At 43.8% G+C, this 24715-nt stretch overlaps 1 protein-coding gene across 2 annotated transcripts in view; it reads right to left on the bottom strand.

Moving 5' to 3' along the window:
• Positions 1–2858: 2858 nt before the first annotated feature.
• ABCC1 (ATP binding cassette subfamily C member 1 (ABCC1 blood group)) overlaps positions 2859–24715 on the bottom strand; it is a 47106-nt gene continuing 25249 nt past the window's right edge. The window contains exons 13-32 of one of the 2 annotated variants that reach the window (XM_021539818.2): positions 24457–24603; positions 24033–24120; positions 23494–23563; positions 22548–22674; positions 21291–21467; positions 20138–20305; positions 19600–19777; positions 17393–17437; positions 15479–15563; positions 14227–14365; positions 13079–13286; positions 11987–12297; positions 10931–11130; positions 10309–10435; positions 9836–9937; positions 8688–8834; positions 7632–7790; positions 6274–6440; positions 5502–5696; positions 2859–4357 (exon numbers count right to left, since the gene is read on the bottom strand). In XM_021539818.2, the coding sequence (XP_021395493.2) occupies positions 4249–4357; positions 5502–5696; positions 6274–6440; positions 7632–7790; positions 8688–8834; positions 9836–9937; positions 10309–10435; positions 10931–11130; positions 11987–12297; positions 13079–13286; positions 14227–14365; positions 15479–15563; positions 17393–17437; positions 19600–19777; positions 20138–20305; positions 21291–21467; positions 22548–22674; positions 23494–23563; positions 24033–24120; positions 24457–24603 (2949 nt within the window). In that variant the 3' untranslated portion in view covers positions 2859–4248. The remainder of the gene's footprint in view (positions 4358–5501; positions 5697–6273; positions 6441–7631; positions 7791–8687; positions 8835–9835; positions 9938–10308; positions 10436–10930; positions 11131–11986; positions 12298–13078; positions 13287–14226; positions 14366–15478; positions 15564–17392; positions 17438–19599; positions 19778–20137; positions 20306–21290; positions 21468–22547; positions 22675–23493; positions 23564–24032; positions 24121–24456; positions 24604–24715) is intronic. The other variant, XM_077786852.1, reaches the window with a different exon arrangement.

Raw genomic sequence — 24715 nt, 5'->3', positions numbered from 1 at the left:
AATATCCATCATACTTCAAGATAACACAGATTATTTTTAAAAGTCAAAAAGGTTTTATGGACAGCAAGGAAGAATTTAACTGGTAGCAAGGAAACTTAATCCTCTGCAGTTGATGCTAAGTTCCAGGCAGAACAAATGTTGTATTTTGTAAATATCTTATGGACTGCTTACCCAGGCACTGCACAAACACTGGAGCAGGAGGGAGGAGGAGGCAGGATGCCACCTAGCAGGCCAGCACAGGCTGCCTGTTGTCACAGCAGGGAATCAGATCCACTCCCTCCCTCTGCAGGAGCAGAGCCAGCTCCAGCAGGGCTCAGCAGTGCAGGACAGGAACCTGGCTGGGAGTGGCAGCAGAGCATCCATCACTCCTGCCCAGGGCTTGGAGCATTCCCACTGCCAAGTGCCAGGTGCTCACAGCAGGGCATGTACAAACATGGACACCAACATTTCCAACCTGAATTTGGCCACGAGGAATTTGCATGGTTGGGAGTGCTCTCCTCTCTGATCCGAGCAGCACACGAGGAAAGCAGCAGGATCTCACCTGTTGACCTGATGGTTCATTCCTGGTTTTCCTCCTGAGTGCAAGTTGACTCTTTCATGTCACTTACACAGCACCCTGGTGCTGCAGAGCTTCTGGCATTGTCACCTGCCAGATACTGCTTTAACAAACCAAAACAGAAGCAGAAGTTTCCAGGGTTTCCCACAGTGTCTGTGGCCAGAGCTGTCCCCAGGTCTCACCTCAGGATTCACAGAATGACAGTGTGACATTGTCCATTGTGATGGACACAGTCCATTACATACAGTGATACTGCTCTTTACTGTGACTTTTGTTAAAGCACACAATTTTCTAGAGAGCTGAAATAAAAATATAATCAAGTTTTTAAATGGGTCTCTTCAGTAAATGAAAGCAAATATAACACAGAAAGGGGCAGTGGGGAGGGAGATGGGAGAGTTCCAGCTGCAAGAATCAACCCAGACTGGCAAATCCCAGCAGTTCATTCTCCAACAACTGCTCAGTGGCTTCTGCACCCAAGTCAAGAACAGTTTAGACTTTCTGCTGGACAAGTGCCTAAGATACTGAGGTCCAGTGCCTGCTGGTGCTCAGGTACCAGGAGAGAATTATTTTCCCTCTACTTTCTCCAGCTTTCATACTTGAGGGCACAGACAAAACAATTCCAAACCCAGACACAAGTTGTGAGCACTCCAAAGGTTTATCAATGCATCTAAAAATCAGGAGCATTAAGAAATACTGAGATAAAAGTTAGGTATTTTTCCTTTTTAACTGAGGCCAAACATAATTGTCCATGTTGCTGGGTAATTCTGAAACAGACACATTTTAGCATTCCATAATCTGCAATATAAACATCTTTAAATGCTCATTTTCTGTTCCTAAGTCGGTAATGAAGAGGGAAGGCAACAGGAGACAATAATCAACACATACTTTCACACTGGTAACCTTTGAAAGGGCACAGTTTTGCTGTCAGCTAACCCAAACTAAGAGCAAGCAAAAATATAATCAGTTTTCACACATCAAGTTGTGCTGCAAAGGCAAAAGAAAAGCAATTCCCAAAATTACATATGAAAAACCAATCATGGTTCAGATGTGCTGGAGTCCCCAGGGCTATGTCCAAGTACTGTGCTGAATCTGAAGCTCAAGTCTCACAGAAGCTAACTAGAAGTTGGTTAAAGCAAAATATATAAAAGAGTTAACACTTGGAGATACCATGTAGGAGAGAAATGCTACCTTAATAAAATCCTTGCCCCATGATTCCAAGTTTAAGGCAATACTGAAACTGCTAAAGGCAGAAAATAAATCAAAGATGTCATGCATTGATTTACACCAAGTTCAGGCCATACATGTACTGTGCAAGTCACATTCCCAGTGCCCCCAGATGGTCACAAGACACACAGGAATACCAAAATGTTAAAGGTGCCAGTGACCCAAAGCACAGTTGTTGCTGTGCCACATCACTGTCACACTGCAAAAGAATCTTCGTGGGGTCAGGACTGGGAGCACTTATAGAAGTAGCTCTGTTCACACACATGAATTAGGGTGGTTTTTCAGGTCTTCTAAAAATTCTGAGCTGTTTTTTTTTTGCAAAATCAGCTTTTCCAGACGTGAGAAATCATCCATGTTGAAGTAAATAATGTCAGCCAAGAGACATCAGTGTGCCCTGAAATCAGATACAGGAAATTCAACTGTACAGCAGCTCCCCTCCCTCTTCCTTGCCAGGGCTCTCCTAGGATGGGGTGCAAGGGGAGGATCACAGAGGATTCTGGAGGATGACTGTTCCCAAGCAGGAAAGGTGTCTCAGTGGTACTGGCAGTTCCTCCCCTGGGTCTCTGCAGGGAGCTCCATTTCCACCTTAATGTACCACACCAGCCACAGCCCTTACCACAGACCCCTGCTCTGCTCCTACAAACCATGTGCTCCAAGCATTCCACCCTTCTGGCCATCACAGTGCTGCACAAGTGTCTGGGCATTTGAAAAACTCTAACTTACAGCTCATCCCCAACTCCCCAGTCAGCCCCTGCTCGTTCCATTTCCACAGGGAAAATTCACACCAAGCTCAGGAGATGTGGCAGACACAGACCACGGACACCACCAGGGGTGACAAAGGTGGCTCCTGCTCTGCTGATCCATCATTATCACCTGGTCTGCTCAGCAAACCACAAAACAATCCAGCCATACTGCAGCACAGTTATCTACTCTCTTGGCTTCTTATCCCCCACCCTAACAACCCCAGACATCAGGCCAAGCAGAATGATCAGTCTAAGCAGGACCAGTAATTGCTACTTTCAAGGCAAAAAGCTGAACTGACAAAGCAAACCCTTTGTCAAACACAAGGCAAGAAATGTTTTCTTTCAAACAATTTTTTACTGCAAGTTCTTTGCAAATATTTGCATTGTCATTACAAAAAAATACCAAAGAAATTTTCAGTCTATTCAATTTCAGAGAGTCATAATTTACAAAAAAATAAATAGCTTTACTCTAAGGACAACAATTGTCTAGTATTAAAGTCAGCAATATCAATCACAGAAGTCCACATTCTCAGTGCTGAGTATCTGGATCCATCTGACTTATTTTGCTTTCTTCCAGCATTTTCCTTTAAAATAAGACTAATGAGAACACTAGAAAACATTACCTTTTTTCTTACCACAAAAAGATGAAAATTCAACACAGATCCTGAAAACCAGACTCCACTGCCATTTTAATTGTTAGACCCTTCCGACACAAAACTATTTTTTTTAAACAACTGCAACAGAACATTTTCCCACAAAATTAAAGAGTCAACAGCAGCAGCACGAAGGGCATGTTTCTTTGATATAAGGCTAATGGTCCTTGATGTGGCAGAGCTGCTATGAAAGCACACAACTACCAAAGCCAAGGGTGTTACAATCAAGGTCACCCTGAGCCTGCAGCCTCTGCTCAGGCAAATCCTCCCTGCTCAGCCTTGTCCCCACAGGGCCCAGCAGCACTGGGCACCCCAGTCAGAATTCCTGAGTGAGCTGGGAGTAAGATCAGCACACAGCAACACACCAACTGCTGCACGTTTGGTTCTGGAAGGATTGTTGTTCCAGATATGCTGAAATACTGCTCTGAAGCTGACTGTGCTGCTTCACATCAGCACTACTGACATGACAGTGAACCTGCTGCTCTACACTGTAAACACATGAAACCTTTAGGACAATGCATAAAGCATTAACCATGTACAGTAAATGCCATAATCAGAAAGTCTGGCACACATTTTATTTCATAAGAAGAAAAATCTTTGGACTATAGTACTTTATGCCACAAAATGTTCCAAGTGCATCCCACAATAGATGGCTCATGAAATGAGGAATCTGCAAACAAGCAAGTAACTAGCATTTGCAAAAATGTTTAAAAATAAAAAAGGAAGGGAACTTCAGAACATAAAGAGATGAGAAGAAAAAGCTTTTCTGAATTTCTCCAATGAATCACTCCACTGTACATTTGAGTGTATGACAGGTTTCAGGCAAAAAATTTGAGTCTCTGAAGTGTCTTGCACAGTGTGTGAGCTTCTCCTAGAGGTGGCTAAAATCAATACTAAGGAGAAATAAAAAATAAGAAAAAATTGCATCTTTATGTTGCCTCCATTGCCATGCTCTGGCTAACTTCACTGTGTCTGAAACTCAGCTGAGTGGTTCAGTCCAGCTCAGGGGAAGTTACAGTTCTCCAAATGTTTGAACTCCCTCTTCTCCACAGTAAATAGCCAAGTTCAAATGCTACACCAAGCCTGAATCTTTGGCCATAGTATAGAAAATGCCTTTTTGCTGAAGTAGTTGGTCTGGGGTACCACACTCCACCACTTCTCCTCTCTCCAGGACTAAAACTCTGTAAAAAAAGGAGAGGAAAAAAAAAAAAAAAAAGGCAAAACAGTCACAAGAAGATCCAGAAAGCCAGTGAACATGGATATATGTGTACAGACATAAACTGCATAGCCATTATTTGCAAGTGAAGACAGTGTGAACAGGCTGAGGTTCTCACTGTCCTTCCCCAGCTCTCTGCAGATGGTCTGTGTGGTGCATTTTTTATGTAGCACATAGTCACCCAGCCATCTGCAGGCACAGCACATGGTTACCCATCTCCTCTTGCAGAGGAGGCTCTGGACTGCACTCTGAGCCAGCCAGAAGTGACCTGGCAGCATTTCTTGTCAAGGTGTGTGATGGCCTGCAAGTGGTGGGATTACCTTCCCTTAACACCTCTCCACACCTACTGCTGTTACACAGCTTCTGTGACAAACAAAAACATCCAGCTGGCACAAGAAGTCCACCAAGTCTGTGGTCAGCTCACTGCTAAAAGCCTGTTCCAGCTCCCCCCATGGATGGCAAGGCACTGCAGAGATGGTCACCAAGCTCCAGGCAGGGGCTGCTGGATGTTCCCCAGCTGGCAGCACTCCTCTCTCTGATCTGTCACCACTGACAGCACAGAGGTACAAAAGTACACTGAAATCCTAGCAGTGGCCACTCTGCCATTCTGTGATAAAAGGGATGAGAGTCTAAAACTGAAATATGAGACAACAACTTGGCCCTCAAGCACACCTTAGCAAGGCAGCCAAGCACAAGGGAGGCTCTGTGAACTATAACCTGAAATGATGGAAGTGATGGAAAGTGGAACACAAATGAACTTCAGAGGGCAGGATCTGCCCCTCTGGACTCCCTATGCTGTCTGTGCCTAAATTAGGGCAAGACCCAGGAACAGACTGCTGTCCTTGCCTCTCCCCCCTTCCCATTTTGCCCAGGCAGGAACAGCACAACAGCAGTGTGACAGAGGGACAAGAGGAGCTCCCCAGACCAAGCACAGCTACCACAAGCCAGAACACAAACACACCCTACTCCTCCAAACAGGGATTCCAGCAGCTCTGTGCAGAAGCAGTTAAAAGCAAACCAGTAAACACCCAACTAACACAAAGATTGCCATTGAAGTGGAGCACAGTGCAGGTCACACAGCCAGCAAGGTAAAAGCAGCATCACCTTACCTCGTGTAGTCCATGATAGTGTTCAGACGATGTGCTATAGTTAACACAGTACATTCTTCAAACTGAGACTTTATAGTTGACTGTATGAGCTTATCTGTTTCAAGATCAACAGCAGCTGTGGCTTCATCCAGAACCAGGATTTTGGACTTCCTGAGCAGAGCTCGTGCCAGGCACACCAGCTGGCGCTGTCCCACACTGCACACATGGGACGGGAGCATGGAGAGAAGTCAGAACAAATTTAGAGTGTTCATTAGTATTCATTTTGAAACCTGGCAACTCCTTGTTCTAAAGATAAGGTGGGTCTTACTATTTCCCTACAGCATCTGAAACTACATCCCCCTCAAATGAGGTCCTGGCAATGTAGTAGGAGAATACAAGTGGTTTCAGCATAACTGCATCAGGCTGATTCACTGCATCACTGCAGTCTTGAGGACTGGACTTTACATGGTTTCTACAAACTGAACATTTAAAACCCTGATAAGGTGCAAATAGCAAGTGAACAGCTTCCTTAGAATAATGCTGCTGCTTAAATGCTTTCCAAGGCTGCCCAAGCTGACAAACCTCCCAGCATTCTAAGTATTTCTAAACATTATTTGTAATTCCCAAACTCAAGAGCTAAAGACATGTTGAATAAAACCTAGTTGGTTTGATTGCCTGGTCACTCATTAAGAATTCTCCAGCTGCCTCCCCAGATTCTCACACAGGGCTGGGGCATTAGAACTCTCACAAGCACACCTGTGATTCAGTTCAGCACCCACTTTCTTTAACCTACCTGAGGTTCTCACCACCCTCAGCACACTCATGATTCAGTTTATCAGGAAGGGATGATACAAAGTTCTTCAGGTGAGCTAATTCCAAAGACCTCCAAATGTCTTCATCAGAGTGTTGGTCAAAAGGATCAAGATTCATACGCAGAGAGCCAGAAAACAATATTGGATCCTGGTCATGGAAAGAGGTAATGATAATGGACACAGAACAAGGCAAGTGTTCCACAAATATTTCTTAGATAACAAAAGGAAACATGTACAGATCCAGTTGCAAGCAAGCTAATATACTTTAGGAATGTAAATATAACAAGCTAATATACTACATTTAGGAATGAGGGCTTGTTTTTTTTTCCAATAAAGAGTTATTCTCCCTCACTCTTATTCCTTATTCCTCTGGGGGGCCTGACCCTTCCCTTTGCAGATTCTTGCAGTCCAGACCTTTCCATTAGTCAGTAACTCATGAATTCAGGGAAAAAACCCAACAAAACAAACCAAAACACCCAAACCCCAGCCAACTTTCTTTTTACTGGACCTCTAGGCTAAAAAAGGGACAGCAGGGACTACCAGGTCAACTTTTCACTTCTTAGGGAATTAACCATCTGTAAATATTTCAAAACTCTTTGGCTGCAGCATGAATGGAATTATTCCTTTTTTTTTTTTTCTCAGACAGGAAGAAATACTACTTTGGAAATACTGATGCAAAACAATCAAAAGGAGAAAGCAAAGTCCCCCCCGGATTTCCAAAATAGGTGGTACAGAAAACCTTCTACAGTGAGCTCACTTGTTTTTGCCAGTGTGGCTGTAATGGTAATTGAAAACATCTCATTTTACAGTCTTACTTTGAATCAGAACAGGCAATAAAGGCTACACAGTATGAAACAAAAACACTTGAGACTAAACCCAATGCTCATAAAGCTGTATTTCCAAATGTTTATGACAATCAAACCCACAGCTGGCTGGGCTAGACTGGGATGGTTTCTGTGCAAGAGCAGCACTGACAGCACACACTCTGCCCAGTTCACAAAGGGATCCCACGCAGGTATTCAGCTGGGATCAGCCCTTCCCACTCAGGCTGAGCTGTCTGTAGTGTGTAAGTGATCAGCTCCTGAATGCAGAGGCCAAGGTTTTGCTTCCACAACATGGCTCAGCCACAGCCAAGTTCCTACTTGTTACCTGGCACAGGCAAACTGAAACCAGCCTAGGCAAAAAAGCTTTGTTTCAAGTCCATGAAAGGGAAAGCTGAAGTGACTTAAATTTCATAGCACAGATCAGAGGAGGAATAACAACTTTCTCCTCAGTACTTTATGGAAAGAGCACTGCAAAGAGCAAAGAAGTTTAGGTAGTGGCAGGATTTTGCACCTACCTGAGGGATGATGGTGATCTTGAACCTTAAGTCATGGAGCCCTATCTTGGCAATATTAATCCCATCAATAATAATTTCACCTTCAGCTGCTTCATTAATCCGAAACAAACCCAAAGTGAGTGAGGATTTTCCAGCTCCTGTTCTTCCAACTATTCCAATCTGTTGGGAAGAAATACAAGAACAACTTACTCTGGGAAAGGGTTAAAGCATTTCCACTGAAACCAACACATCATCATACTTTTGGGGTTATCCACACACCAAGAGCATCCAGTTTCACACTGCATGTTTTACTTCCCAGTTAAGACTGAAGTCTTGATCAATTATTTTCAAATATAAAATATTTCTGCTTTGGTTGGCTGATACACCTCTTGCCATCTGTCCATTCTAACCACTTGAGGCAGCATTCTGCCCATATTTGTAGGTACAAAGTATGCACTCAGGAGAAGCGTCCAGTTACCACAAATAAGGAAGCTGGATAGTAGATCTCTCATAGCTACCTTTTATGCTGCTGTGCAAGACCACACTATTAATAGACATCAGAGAATCCACACAGGACTGGGCAAGGAAGCAGGAGGAGAAACACACAGATCAACTTGGCCAGATCCAGAGAATGTGCTCTGAAGTCCCATTATTTCCTGCAGTCCCACCTTGAAACTTCTGCCTCACTAGATCAGGCTTTCCTCATCTACTGTAGGCTATTTTCCTGAGATGAAAATTAACTTAATCGCTCTGCAACCTATTCCTCTTTGCTTATGGCAAACAAATTAGCAAAATTCCCTGGGAAGGGGAGACAAAACAGGATAAACCTCACCTCCCAATGAAACCAGGCCAAATGATACTTGGTAGCCCCACATAACTGTTTCTTTATCCCTGATGCAGAACACACCTTGCAAAGGTGACAACCCACAACATCTGCAGTTACAATAGGCCTGATTCCACAGAAGCTTTTCTCATTGTTAAGAACCCCAGACACATAACAGAACAGGGTTAAACCTCTCTTCTGCTTATGCATGCAGACCTGTGAACTCAGCACTCCACTCTGAACTCAGTCATTACCTTTTCACCCCCACTGATGGTGACATTTATGTTTTTCAGAACCAGGTCCAGGTCCTCGCGGTAGCGCAAACTGTACCCTCGGAACTCCACCTTCCCCTCCTCAGGCCAGCTGCTGCCTGGGGCTGTTTGCTCAATGCTCCACTCAGCCTGCAAGAGCCACACAAACACCTCGGATCAGCTCCTGCTTCAACCAACACGGGCTCAGAGGATTCAGATTGCAATGAAGAAAAATCCTGCTTAGGGGATAATTTGCAAAAGGAACTGTGATGAGGAGATGAGAGCTGGCTCAAGACAGATGAACTGGTCTGAGTAGCCAAGGGCTTGACTACCTCAAGTCTCACTTGTTGGATAAACTTCCCTCCTGCCAATGGCAGAATCATGCAAGCAGCACAGATTCAGACAACCTGTTTGTACACCCCACCATGGCAAGGAACCTCTGGAGCAGCCACACGTGCAACTAGAAGCAGTTAGGCTCAGACCATGCACTAAAACATCTGTCAGATGGTAAAAAGCTGCTGCCTCAACCTCCCACAGGGGTGAGAAAACACACCTCACTGCATTCACTGCCACTGCCAAACAAAAGGCTTTTACATGTATAAACACTGGTCTGCTATGAGAACATAATTAAAAAAAAATCTAGGAAGGGTCTTCATAATGTTTGAATGCAAAAACAGTGACTCAGGTCAGGTTCAAGTGACAGGCAGGGCAAAGAGAAAACACAGGGAACTCTGTAACCATAAAGGGAACAACTGCATATTAAATGAATAATGTTATTTGAGCCAAAAAAAAACAAAACAAACAAAAAAAAAAACCAACAACAACAACAAAACAACCTTTTTATTCCCCATACGGAGTGCAAAAAGAGAAACACAAAAACATGATGCTTGGAATCTTAGGAAACCAAAACATTTGTGCTACCCTACTGCTTAGCCTTGAACATAAGAGCACATTTCCTAAATAGCACTGTGTAAATACCAGTAGGTACACCACAAAAGCAGCAACAGGAACTTCCTACTGAGCCCCCAGCCTGTCCCTGGCAGGCACTCACAGCCCTGAGCTCTGTCCCACCCTCCAGCCCACTCAGTGGGCAGCTGAGACCTCAGAACAGGGCCCTGGCCTCCACAAGTGGGGTGGACAGCTCACTGTACCTCCTTCTCCATTTCAGCATATTCTTTGACTCTTTCAACAGCAACAATGTTGGTTTCCAGGTCAGATGACATGCGAACCAGCCAGTTCAAGTACGCTGTGATCTGCAAGGAGGAAAGCAGTCAGAGAGCAGTTTACACTGAATAGGTTACCTGCAATAAATGAAAAACATGGAATAACCAAAGCACTGCAATTTCATGGAATGCATAAACACGGCCAAGATCTTGGCTAATCAGTACTGGACAGGAGGAAAGCCTAAATGCCTTTAAGATGCACAGGACGAGACACTTCAGCCACATCTCACACCGGGAAAGCAAAGAAGAAACTTCCCAGCATCTCCTCAGATACCATTTGTAATTATTATTTTCTATGTTCTTTATATTAGTTTTCCATCAAAAGCCACAGCAAGGTTCTGACTTTCTGATGCAGTCTAAGGACTCAGAGGTTTTGCTCTTTTTAGAAAAGGCAATATTACCTGCAGTGAGTAGGACACTGAGAGGCCAACCAGCCCTGCACTGAGTTTGTTGCGTGCAATCACTGCAAACAACGCTGCAAACAGGACAATGCAGTTCCCCACGTACTCCAGACGGACTGCCAGCCACCTGCAAGGCACAAACACATCTTTCCAGTACTTCACCCAGAGAGATCAGAGGTGGGGACAACAAATGGTCTGTTACACATCTTTGTTTGTAAGATTGGCACGTGTGTCCTGCTAGTGACACAAGCACTGCAAGACGTCTGAGGTTCTGCTTCAGCAGTGTGTGAATCTAGAGGCATCCAAAATTAATGACTCTTTCAGGTGCATAAATTCCTGTCTTAACTACAACTGCTTTCTGAACACAGGAATCAATAAAACAAAACTTTTAAAATAATATAACCCAGAAGCAAGGCAGGAATTCTCAGAAAGGTGAGAGATTCAGAAGTAATTTTAATTTCATCACAGAAGTTTGAATGAAACATCTCTGAAACTGATTTATCCACACAGACTTCCCTCCCCTGGACAAGCATGCCAAGAGCTGAGACAGGTAAGGAGCAGAGCCAGCAGATCCATGTCCTGCCCAGGTAACTGCTGTTCCACACTGCAGCCCCACTGGTACCTGTTTGCCACAATGCTGGGATAATAAGCTTTCTGATTCTCATCCACCTTCATGTCGTTCTGCCTGATGAAGCGTTTCTGCTCCTCAAAGGCTCGGATGACGCTGACTCCCAGGAGGGTCTCGTTGAAGTGGGAGTACACGGGAGAACGGCTCACGGACTCCAGGCGCTTCAGCTGCCGCGACGTGGCCACGTAAAATCTCTGCAAATCAGAGTATGACAATTCTGGTTACATCCAGACTGTGTCTGGAAAGACAAGGGGAACCAGAAACAGCTCCCTGCCATCTGGGCTGTTAGTGACAGATTCAACTTACGCATGGGAATACCCCAACACCTTTCCCAACATTTTGGGCCTGAAGTACCATGACATACACTCTGCTGCCTTTAAACAACTGCCAATCATCCCATCTCATGCTAGAGCCATTTTCTCCTCTTTCTTTTATCAGCAAGTTTAGTTCAACAGTATCAAACACACATATCACCACTTTAAGGTTTACTAATGGAGCCAAAAGGTTATGAATCCAAGAGCCAAAGTAAAACCCCAGCTCCTTCTCTTTGAACTGTGCTGGCTCTCCCAGTTTCTAGGAGTGAAGCCAGAGTGAAGCAAGCACACTCTGCCCACACAGGACAAAAATCAAAGGCTGCCATCCACTCTATTGCTCTGTAGAAAATATTCTGATGAAACAGGCACATGAGCAATACACACACATACACCTCTAAAGACTACTTTCATGTTTGGAAAGAAGTCTCAGAAAAGCCCATGTTTTCCATATTTGGGCTCTGAGCAACAAGCTGTGCAAAATTTGCCACAAAATCTAACGACATTTTTATAAAGTAGGTATTAAAAGATTAACTTCTGCACAGAAGTAATTTTACAGTTGACAAAGGAAGGAAATGCTGTGCTAACATCAGATTATCAGTAAACCATGCAAAGCACAGTCAGTCAAGCATGACTCAAATCCAACACATAAAAATCCTTCCTCGTGCAGGGTAAGAACAGCCTTAAATAACAGAGGATGTGACTGCTGGTCCTGATTCCCCCAGGTAACACCCTTCACCTGCACAAAAAAGTAGACAAGTCCCAGGGGTGGAATGATGACTGCAGCTATAGGTGTGGCCAGCAGAATGATGATACAAGCCCCAATCACGTTAAACATGGAGCCCATGAACATCTTGATGATGGGTGGAATGGTGGAGTCAATGGTGTCAATCTCCTTGGAGAAACGGTTCACCAGGTTCCCGCTGGGAGTGCGCTCAAAGAAGCTCATGGGAGACCTGAGCACGTTGTGCAGCAGGTTAAGGTGCAGGTGTCGTGATGCAAAGATTCCTCCTATTGACACAACCATTGAGTAGCCAAACACAGCAATACCTAGAAAAGGAGACTCATTATTAACTGCTGCCACCTCTCACACAAAACATTTTCCTCATTTTGTCATCATTTAGCATCAGCATTAGTACAACAATCCTGAGAACTTGGGTTCGCTTCAGGTAGACTCAGCAAATATGTCAAGTAGTATAAAAAAAATCAAGCCAGTCAAGACACCACATTCCTTTCATTGTTTCTCTATTAGTAAAATTTGTGCAATATTTGAACACTTTCCCTGAGCAAAAATGACTGAATTTGCCCTTGCCATTTTTTTTTTATTGTGGGATTTTCATAGCACTTCTGAAGTGGGGTACTTGGGGTGTTGGGTTCCATGGCAAACAAACTCTAAACCCCAAAGAGGACACAAAACAAAACATCACTAGAGCAGACTCCCCACAGTGCCCTGGATGGAGCCACAAGCAGCCAGAGCAAACCCCAGCCAGGGGCTCAGGGGGGCAGCACAGCCACAGCCTCTGTGACAAACAGCCCCTGCACACTCTGCTGACAGGCCAAGGGGACTCTTCTCAGATCAGGTGTTCTGTCAGCAGTTCTGACTCATCAGCCAGCAAAACACTTCTCACTTTGAGAAATTTCATTTACAAATGGAAGGAAAAACACATTTTGTAACTGAATAATTGTATAGGTTGGTTTGCTTTTTTTTTTCAAGTTTTTCATTTTCCTATGAAAACACACACTCAAATCCTTAGCAAAATGCTGCTGCAGGCACCAAGAGCATTAAAAACACTGAACCAGCAAGTCTTAAAATACACAAGACCAAGCAAACCTTGAGAAATCCCCAGTGCTCCATATACTCCCAGTCTGAGAGTTGTGTTCTGCTGTGTCCCATTGATAACAGGATCATCTGTCCATAAACTCAGCCAGTAGTTGGAAGTCAAGGAGGCTACATGATTACACATAAAGAGGAAAATGGCCAAGAAAGACATTAGGAGTCCAATTGCTTTCATGTAATCCCAGTACACTGATGCCTTTACCTGAAGAAAGAAGACAAAAAGAAATACAAATTTTCCAGCTAAGTTTCAAAACCAGCAACTCCCCCTTGTCCAACACCTATTTAAAGTCAGTATCCCTCCATGAGGCCATGAAAACACAGCAGCTGCACTCCAGAGAGCCACTGCTTGGGAACACAAGCTGCAAAGCATTCTGTGGACACATGCCAAATCCAACACTCCCTCAAGGCAGGCACACATCATCCTTCCCTGTCATCCAAGGGAGGGGAGGAGTAGGGAGGGACCTGCCTGAAGTACCACAGAGCATCAGTAGCAGAGCCAAAAACTTCACTGAGGAGTTCCAGTTTCTGGCTCTCTGTGCCACAAAATTATAAAACCTTTAAACCAACCCTTGCTCCACATGGCTTGTATCCTATGATCTATCTTTAACCAACAACAAGCAATCCAAGCTTGGACTCCAGCAACATGGCTAGGAGCTGTAACTGCCACTTTCCCAGGAACCTCAGTCTCAGGTTTCTCAAAAAGCCCTGGGTATCCTGGGATTAAATGCTTATGTCTACAGTGGAAACTTGGCTTAAATTCATCTGACTCAGTTGCAGCTCCTTATGGAAGGGCAGTTTTCAGTAGGTCACCTAATTTGTCACAACCTCTCTCCAAGAAATAGCTGCAGAGTTTTCATTTCTCCTTCCACACTTTGATGTGGTCAGGCCTATCATCCCACACAAGTTTTGTGTTGGCATTCTTCTTGCAGGCAAACATGGAGCTCAGGTTTGGGAGCAGAGGGCACAGCAACACTTCCATCAGGTATTACACAACAAGCAGCAAGTATTACACAACAAGCAGTAAGCTCAAAAATTCACTCTAGAATTCACACCAGTTACACGGTCTTCAGAGGTCATTTTCTTCTGAAATAGATTTTTACAAAACTGAACTAGAGCACAGGAGGTGGGAACTGGAGTCTTACCCTCCCAGTCTTTGCTGTGTCAGCCTCCATCAGTTTCCAGGAATTCTTCTCAGCAACTGGCTTCTGCAGCTCTGCTGTGCTGCTCTGGTGCTGTGGCTTCCCAGTGTCTCTGCTGTATGTTGAAGAGTTACTGAGCTGCCTGTTTGAAGACATTTATTTTTTAATCTTAGCTTGACACAGGACAGGTGCTACCTCACAACTAGGCTTTGACAATCCACAGCTCCAAGTCAGTGTTTTTCACTCCTATGGAGATGTCCATCATGGGCCAGAGTTCCTGGAGCCCCCCCTTGTCCCCTCAGGGCACTCTCCCAACCCTCCCTGACAGCATTTGATTCCCAAGTACCCATGTCCAGGTGCAAGTAACAGTCACCAGATAAAGAAGTCTTGGTTGCACAATCACTCCAGAAATACAAATGCTTTGTGACCATCAAGACCAGCCTTTCCAAACCCCATCATCAGCACAGCAGCTGCTGGAGTGTGAAAAGGGTACCCACACTCCACTCAAAACAGGCCATTTAACTCCCAGGCACTCACCAGCTTCCAGAAACAGTGTCTCTAGAGCACCATAAGAACAGAGGCACTATTAGAGCACCATAAGAATGAGGCATAGACCAGGAGATGGTTTTGGAAAGGTGTAATCAGAGTGACTGCAAGAAGAATAGCAGCTGCATCATTAGCTCAGACTAAAGGTGCACTTGGCACTTCATCCCCTCTGACAGCAGTAAAATGCAGAAGCCTTAGGAACACATACAAAAGCCAATAAAACAAGCAAGCCAAACCCACAACATCTCGCTACAACACAAGGGTTTCCTCACATGGAAAGACTGTCACGAGAGCTGTGTGTGTGCAGATGTGAACGTGCAACAGCCTGTGCCAGCTGCAGTGGGGCTGCAGCCCCAGAGGTCCAAATGCAGCAGCCAGGGCCAGCTCCCAGGGACACAAAGGACTGAGCCCAGGCACTGCAGGGATGCAGCCTGCATGGACACACAGGATGCATTCCCAGCAGCAAACCTGGTCCTGCTGGCCTGAGGAGGCCCCGGGCTGCTCTGTGTGTGTGGGGTGCTGCAGGTGCCTGCTGGAGCACTTCCATCCCAGAGCAGCAGCAGCTTTGCCTTTCTCAGGCTGCTGGGTCCAGCAGGATGTATTTTCCCTCTAACAAATACCATAACCATCAAATTATTGCATATCCACATCTAAGTGACTGGATTGAATGGATGGGGGGCAAGAGGAAAAAAAAAATAAAACCACACACCTATGCATCAACTTTCCAGTGGCTTCGTTCACAAGGCCTCCATTCTCTATAGGCTTCCCTTCCTTTGCAGATGGACTATTTGTATCTGAGAGGATGAAAAAGTAAATATCAAAATGGTTAGGCAAAGAGGCACAAGCATTTCATTTCAATCCTAACTGCCAGTTGCAGTCTTAACGTGCAAACAAAGCAGGGAGCACAAGTATTTACAGATAATAACATAAAATTGACTAGGTGAACAAATAAGTTCAGTTCAACTCCCAACAGGGTTAATTGCCAAAACAGGGAGTATTATTTTTCTAGCAAATGTAGGTTAGTAATAATGTAATATAATTATGAGGACATATTTTATGTTCAAACATGCAATACCAAGTCACATGTGACCCACTCCATGGAAACAAACTCAACACTCCAGCCACTTTTTCAAACCACAGCTTCTACATAGTTAGTTATAAATTATTTTTATTTTAAAATGCAATGAGAAGACATTCTGTAAATGATGGAGTGAAGCTGTAAAAATAGCAGCCATGTGCTAGTAACTTTGAGTCTTCCTGCAAAGTTGAGCAAGAAGAAACGTGCAAAATCCTGGTGTTTCAGGCAACTGCAGGAATCAGATGACTTTAAGCAGGAGATCTTTCCACAAATCATTATCCCACAACATCCTGCTTGTGTTAAGATGCAGCACACACGGGATAAGTGTCTAAAACACTCCAGAAAACTTGTCAGCTTGAAGCAGTAACCTTTTCTGAGCAATTTAATTCAGTGTAGTAGAGTGCCATGATAAAACTAGGTTCAGGTTATGCCAATTTTCCTTATAAAAACCAATTGTGAGACTCCTAAAGAGTTAGCTGTCAGTAAATGAAACTCTATTTTCATGTATGGAACTTAATTTAAAATTTGCAACAAAGAGTTCTGCATTTTTGAAGGATCTATGCATAGTTTATGCAAAGGTATCGACCTGAATATACTCAAAAGATATTAAAGAAGATTTGTGTAGATCTAGAGCCTGACATTTTCATGATTTTGTACAAAAGCAAAATATATGCATAAAACAGATCATCAACACATTAAGTGTGGACTGCTTTCCTTTCTGTGTCTGGAAACTGAATACTGGTTCATTACTTTAAAAACCCAAAAATAAATCGTTCAGCATGGTTTTAAAAAGACAAAACACAGAAAATGTGAAGAAGTTCAATTATTTAATTCTTATTTATGTGAGTAAGATCAAACCAAGATGGGACTGCTGGTTATTTTAAGCACTTGACAGCATTTGTTTTGAAAGGTTCCCATATGAAAACCAGCAAGCATTCCAGCAACAGAGTGCTTCAGAACACTGCTGAAGAAAACAAAACCACAAATAAACCATCCACCCCTAAAAGCCCAAATTTGATTTCATGTAGGCTATGAAGTTTTCTTGCTATACTGCATTCAGCTCTGAGAACAAAAAAGTGCTCAAGACTGCCATAGTAAATCTGACATAAGCACTTAGGGTACAAGCCCACTAAAGGGTTCTGCTGTAAAAAGCACCCAGAAATGGTAAAAGGAACAGCTGTGAGTACTGAATACACCTCTGAGAACAAAAGGGACCTTCAGTCCTGAATGATGCTCAGGGCTCAAGCCTGAATGATGCTTCTCTGGGTACACTCAATACATTTCTAGGTCCGGGATGTACCTACAAAGCTAATTTAAAGTTTCCCCATGGAAGCCTCTGAGGTACAGAATTGCTGCTGCTGAATTAACCACAGGCTGCCCCAACTGCTGCAGCTCACACAACTCAGGACATGCAAACCATGCAGATACCTCCTACTGAGCAGATAAAATTCTTCTAATAATGACTCAGACGCTTGTAAATAAACTGCAGCTACTCATGTTACTCCAAGGCAAGCACTAATATAAAGGCACATGGAAAACAGTTACCTGTTTCCAGAGGTTGAATCGTTCCTTCTAATGAAGGATCTGACTCTAAAAGCATATATAATTAACTTTTTTTCCAGAATACACGCTACCATTTTCAATCTTTACAACCTCACATCCAAGTAGAATAACCTAAGCCACAAAACCCAAGGCAGAATCAAATTTGCTGAAATGGACCTATTTTTAATTCCAAGCCACAAGCTCAGTTTTCCCACACAGAGGAGAAACCCCATGAAGCTGAGGATGGAAAGGCAGCAGTGCAACACACAGGCAGAGGGATCCCTCAGAAGCCCAAAGGGAGAGGAAGGCTGGGAGGGACCAGAGCTGCAGCCAAACCTCAGGGGCTGGCTAGAAGGAGAGGCTTTCCCACCCTTGGAGCAGCAGATGTGTTCCAGCCAGAAAGCACCAACCCACTGTGCTCTCAGGCTGCCAACACAGAGCTTCAGACATAAGGGAGCCTCCCTAAAAGTGGGTGTGCAGATACCCTCCAGCCAACTCAGCCTGATCCATCTCACTCTGCTGTGCTCATCCAAGAGCCTGGGACTCCCAGGAATAGTGACCTTTTACACATCCAATAAACATGAATAGTATCCCTATGAATCAGACAAACAATGCCTCTACTTTTCACTTTTTACCACTGGCAGAAGATCACTTGACTAGAACTGATGAACAAATTCACTGCAAATAGGCCAACCCTGTGATAATCCCCTCCAGATCACCAGGGTGGTACTGAAGTTAAAAGTGCCTCTTATTGGAAAACTGCAGAGAATCATGGCAAAAGATAAAGCACTGGCTCACTTTCCAAAAGAAAGTTCAGTAATTAAATGGAAAAATAAAGTAATTTAGTTTAATGAAAAGGCTTTCGAGATCTACTTTGCCACATTTGAAAATGGGAGGAGACAAAGACTAGAAGAACAAGGCTATTATTAAATGAGGCAAATCTTCACATTAAAGTTAACTTGTTAACTGCCTAAGAAAGCACAGAGAAAGTTATTTTGCCTACAAATTTCACATATGCTGAAGACTTCAACAAGTCTGATTGTGCCCCAAGTAGCTACAGAAGCACCTACAGAAAATACCCAGGAGTTAACCTGGTTCTGCTCCCACAGAATCTCCTCCCACAGTGAGAAGTATTTGTTATTCAGAGCATCCACCCAAACCAGCACCCAGTGTTCAGAGCAACAACTGGGACTGCCATGAGACCTTTCCAAGGGGAATGCCAGCCCAGAGCAGGGCAGCCTGAACTTTAAGATGACAGATCCAACCTGGCTCCCAAATGCAACTGCTTGTAAGAGGGAGCCAGGAGAAGATGCCTTGCACAGGCAGGAACAACCCCTGCCCACTCACAGAGCCCAGGAGCAGTCTGGTGCCAGGCTGGATGGAAGAGCTTCAGGCAAGGCAGGCAGACCATCACAGACATCCCACAGGCAACCCTGAGATGAGCACCAGGGGCAGCTCCTTGCCAAGGAGCACACCAAAAAACACCTCTGTGATCCCTCTAGGAAATGGGAAGGAAGCAATGGTTTTCTCAATAGAAGACAAAGCAAAAAGCAGGTTCTTTGTTCCCAAAGCCTTCTCTGCAGCACTCAGCATCTGCTCCCAGACTCATGTCACCAACTTCACCCAGCCAGCACAGTGCAGGCACCCCTGGCACTTCTCAGCAGGAGTGTCAGGAAATCACCACAGGCAAGCCATGAAGAAAACAGGTTGCAGGCAGAGACTAAGTTTCCCTATTAAAATCCAATATTGTAACTGTCTGTAGATAAAAGAAAATAAATCTGAAGTGTATTCCTGTACCAGTGCAGCTTTACAGCTGTTTTGTAAAGCAGAAGCAGAAGTCAAGGACAGCAGCTAGAACACTGAGCTGCTTCCTCCTTCTCCCCATCCCCAAAGGAATTAAGTTGCATAAGACACATCATAACAGGAAGGGTGTATAAACCCCAGCTGGTCTTTATGCAGACTAACTACCATCTGAATTTTCTACTGAGAGGCAATTTTACTACAGATCTGTTTTACATTTTCCTGATTTTAAGAAAGAATGTGTGTTTAACCTCACAACCTTCAACACCCTCAAGAAATAAGCACCTCTACCTACATAGGCAATCACAAGAAATGGTAATTTAACTTTCCTATCAGTACTACTGGTCTCCCTTCAACAGGACTCCCTTATTAACATGACAGACATCAAGAGAGTTTATTAGGGAGCTTACCACTGTTCTCCATGGTTTGTTCAGCATTAGCATATGTACGAAGAAACTCAGCAAAAGCCCCATCCTGCTCCAGCAGCTCCTGGTAAGAGCCCATCTCAGAGATTTCTCCATCAGTCATTACCAGAATTGTATCCATCTGAGGCAGATAGTTGACTGCATGGGTTACCAAAACCCGAGTCTAAAAGGGAAAGGAGAAATAAAGGATTTCTGTAATTTCAGATTAGTGAATACCATGGCTAGACTACCTCTCTTTACTGCTTGAATTCTGTGTATAATAGAATAGTAATGGGGAACAGGCATGCAGCATTTTTAAGAGTACACTATCTCAATTTTTTCCATCAAATAATTTTGAATTACAGAAACCAAAGCACCTTTCACTACAAAAGTGTCAGTGCTTTATAAAAGTCATCTAAAAACTGCAGAAGGATCTTTTCATTTTTCAGTGTTAGAAACAAAAGTCCAAATATGCAACTTGACAAACTTGGAATCATGTGAACTCAGCCAGGAAAAAGCGTTCTCTAGAGACATTATGACATACTTTATTTTTCAGGATTCCTTTTGGTCCAATAACTTTTTCAAAAATATGTTTCCCAACGTGAGCATCAACAGCTGATAAAGGATCATCGAGTAAATAGACATCTGCATTGCAGTAAACTGCCCGAGCAAGACTGACTCGCTGCTTCTGTCCTCCAGACAAATTCACACCCTGAGGAAACAAGAGAACAGGAGCCTTTATTTACAGCTGAAAGAAGATGTCTTGCTACAGTTTATGAAAGACACAAGTCATAGGTGGTTTATTTAAATCAGAGGAAATTCAACATTGCGTGAAACAGATCTCCACAAATAATTTCACTACAAGAGCATAAACAATCAGTCACAATCCTCCTGCAGGGAAGCACATCTCTTCTGTTCTCACTGGCAGTGAAAAGCTAGCCAAAGCAAAAAAATAATGTTTGCTAGTCCTGAAAAGCAATTAACCCTGACTGGCCTACCTAGCTCTGTACATTCAGAGGCTGCTTTTCTTCTCAGCTGTATTTCTGCAGTGCTGCCTCTGATTTAAGAAACAAACTGTGTTCCCACTGCTGAGCAACGAGGAAGATAAAGCTGCACCTTTAGTGCCCGTGGGGCTGTCAGCTCTGTGGCCAGCTGGGAGCACAGAAAGGTCCCAGCAGCAGAGCAGCAGCTCAGAGCCCCAGCAGCCACCCTCCCCTGCCAGCCCCTGGTACAGAGACACCAGCTCCTGCTCCACAGCACTGCACCATCCATCCCAGATCCCACACCACACCTGCTTTGGTAACCAAGGTAACTTTTGCTAACTGTTTCTGTGGATTGTGATTCAGATTTTTTGGAGAGATTGGGGTTGGAGGGGTGTTTGTTTATTTTGAACATAACTGAAGTGTTCAGAAGAATTCCCTCTTCTTGTTTCTATATATTTTTCTGCTCTATAACCGTGGCAACTTATAAAACCATCTTGTAGTTACAGTTTTTAATTGTTTCTATTTGTAACTGAGCACATGTTTTTCTCCTTTGAGGCTTAAAGAGAAGGAAAACACACTGTTCAAATCTGCCTCTGATTCTAGAGGATTCCTGCTGTGAAAGTTTAAATTCAATACGACTTTGAGATAAAGTAGAGTCACAGAGCCTTAACTACAATCAATAGCAGTGTTACAGTGGAGTGGGTGTTAAAATACCTTTTCTCCAATTTCTGTTTTGTCTCCTGAAGGAAGAATCTCTATATCAGGCAGCAGGGCACAAGCCTCAATCACACGCTTGTACCGGCTCTCACTCATCTCCCTTCCAAAGATAATGTTATCTTCCAGGGTTGCATTTTGGACCCAGGCTTGCTGAGGAACGTAGGCTACAGAGCCCTACAAGAAAAATAAAGGTCAGAATTTTAGACTACAAGTCTGCACAGAGAGTCAAGGCACAGCAGGGCTTTGTGAGGCAGGCAGTGCTAATCACCTCACAAATTACCTAAGGTCATTTCCAAACAAAGCAGTTCTTGGGCTCCTGCCTCCTCCAAAATGTTATTTTTATAATCCTCTCTACAAGTGAATGTAACAAAGTGCACTGGTGGAAAATAAAGGGCTTCAAACAAAATACGATTAACATAAACCTGGAGGAAACATTTGTTTAGAGGACGTTTGCACATGTCAAAAGTCATTACTTCTTTCATATCATTATAATAATGTTCTGCACAAAAGAGTTTAATCTGGAATGCAAGTGTTTAACAAATGCACCCCTGCCAAGAGATCTCTGCAGAAAAAAGAGGAAGTGGTTTTCATATAAAAGTCACTTCAAAGCAGGAGACTGAGATAATGCAGAGCATTTTGCTTTGAGTATCAGTTCTGTCTTCTCTTTCTGCACTGTTAGTGACTCAGATCTCAACTAGTTTATTTTTCCACAACAATTCTGAAGGTGGCCAAGCCTACACTACAGACTTGTAAATGCAACAGATTTGTTTTGCTCTTAAAGTAATTTTATTTCCAGGCCATTTTTTCTCTGTTAGCTCTGTGTGCAGCTCTGATGTCTAAGAACAAACTGCAACAGCAGCTGTTCCCATGTTCAGATGTCTGGGTGCACCCTCTCTTTGTAATTCTTTGATGTCTGAGAAAGTAGAGCCCAGCACTGCTCTTCTTCAGAGAATATGTACCAGGGTCTCCCCATCTCATGCCCAGCTGATAATAAGACTCACCAGAACACTCAGCTTTGAGTGCTCCACTGTTTCATTTGGCTAAATCTGACACAGATTTGGATGCTGTTGGGTCAAGGCTTACCAGGCAGCTACACAGAGTGCAAGCTAAGGCATACACATGGTTTGCCAGGAAAGCAGGCTAAAAAGTGCATTCATTGAAAGACAGTCTCTTCCCTCTTCACACCACTTGGAAATCTAGAATCCCTCTGGCAATACCCACAAAGAGCTGAACAATTCTCCTGACATGTCACACCTTGACAACCACGTAGCCTTCCTTTTTGTCCATCTCCCCCAGCAATGCAGACAGCAGTGAAGACTTTCCACAGCCAACTTGACCAACAACAGCCACCAAGGAGCCTTCAGGAACAGTGAAATTAATGCTGAAATAAAGTGCATATAATTCAGCCTTGCTTACTGGCACACCCCAGAAGTTAAACAGTCAATTGAACTGCCCATGTAAAACCAGGTGCAATGTGAACACCCTCTACAAATACTGCCTCAGTACTGAAACTGTGACTGCTTGAAAATACAAACCTCTCACTCAGAAAGCACCCAGCTCTCCTCATACTTAGAACACAGATCATAATATGGTAACTAGTCAAAAGGGGAATAAAATATAAAGAAAAAAGCACTGTGACCCAATCTTGCTAAGACTTCTCTCAAGTGTTCTATGAACACAAATGTAAATACAGCAAATTTTGTCCCAGAGAACTTGCCATTTAAGGCCCAAGTACAAGCAGCCAAAGTTAAGGAAGGAACAGGGCAGAGGGAAAACACAGCTTGCAGCTGCATCACTGTTTGCTTTCTGCAGCCCGGGGTGAGGCACAGCAGGGTGCAGGGAGAACCAGGCAGTGCAATGCAGCCTGAGGACAGCCAACAGGAGGGGCTGAGCTGGCTGCACCCTCTAGATGGAGCTCAGCCCATCTGCAGCACTCGGCCGGAGCTGAAATCCCCCGCAGCTCTCTCCTCCCTGATCCCTACCTCTCCTGCTACCTCCCTTTATGCATTCCATAGGTGCAATAAACAGTAAACCCCTCTAGTTCATAAAGCCCCAATTAAAAAAAATATATAGAACTGATGTTATTTGTTCTCTTTCTTTATGGCAACAGACTGTTCTTCATAGGTACTTTTTAATTCAAATATAGATAATATATGGTGCAGCAAGATTATGGAATGGAAAAAAAGAGCACCAACTTTACCTGTTCAGCAAAGGAGGATCAGTTTTGGCCCAGCTAAATGTTGCATTCTTCACAACAATGCATCCTTCAGCTGCAAAGAAAAAACTCATATTTATAAAAGTACCAAGCAGCTAAACTGCTCACAATCCAAAGTCAATCCAAACACACATGGGCACAGGTATAAAGTTAATTCTTCAGAAAAACAACAACCCACTGCTTGCCAAAAACTTGTGTTCTGCTTTTATTGAATTTAGCGAGACAGCAGAGGTCCCAAGGTTACCCTCACTCAGGACCCAGGAGGCACATGAACATGAGGTACACAGAGATACCCACTGCAGCATATCAGCTGCACCTCCAGCTGCAAATCAGTTGTGGAGAGGAAAAACTGTCTGAGAAGGAAGAAGAACCTGCACATAATTTCCATTTTACAAACTCTTTTCTGTTCTCTGTCTCAAATTTATCAGCAAAGCCCACCAAAAATGCAGTAAATTTGTTTTAGACAGCAACAGAAACCACCCAAAACCTGCACACACTGATTTGCAACAGGAAAAGAAACTCACCCCCTTTGATGGGACCCCTGATTATGCTGTCTGGATCTAACTCCTCATGAGACAGAAACACCCTGAGGCGCTTCAAGGAGACACTGGCCTGCATGGAAAAAGGATGCAAAATTATTTCTACTCTGCTCCTTATATTTAAGTGCTCACTGGTTTGTGCCACATACACACTATACCATTATTTTGGACTCCTTAAATCCACTGCATAGTTGCTTGGATAGCCAAACTTTCACTTCCCAACCCACAAGATGCAGGTGATGTAAGGAACACCTATCCACCATAGCTAGGATTATTCACTAGAACTGCAAGGTCCCTTCCAGAGGTGGCCACATCTCCCCAGGGGTCATTCTCTAAGCAGGGGGATGTAATCTTTCCACCCAGGGCCTCCTCCTGCACACAAAACCCCTGGTGATGACTCAAGTCTTACTTCTACTATGTTGCTGATGACCATAGGAAGCATGTTCAGTGGGAACCTGAGGATGTTGAATAATGCCAGAGAAACAAAGGCCTTCTGAGCATCCAAGATGTTGTTCTTGTCTATCATGACATACACAGCAAATGTGGACAGGGCAACCTGAAACCAAGGGTAAAGGCTACAGTGAGGGTCATGTCTTAAAGCCACCAAGTCAGGAGTACACAGTGTGACAAATGGAATCAGACTACAAATCAAAGAGCAATATTCTGGC

The sequence above is a fragment of the Lonchura striata genome, chromosome 16, assembly GCF_046129695.1.
Source record: "Lonchura striata isolate bLonStr1 chromosome 16, bLonStr1.mat, whole genome shotgun sequence".
Classification (NCBI taxonomy): Eukaryota; Metazoa; Chordata; class Aves; order Passeriformes; family Estrildidae; genus Lonchura; species Lonchura striata.
Note: the sequence above shows the minus strand (reverse complement) of the source record. Positions and strands in the feature narration are given on the sequence as shown.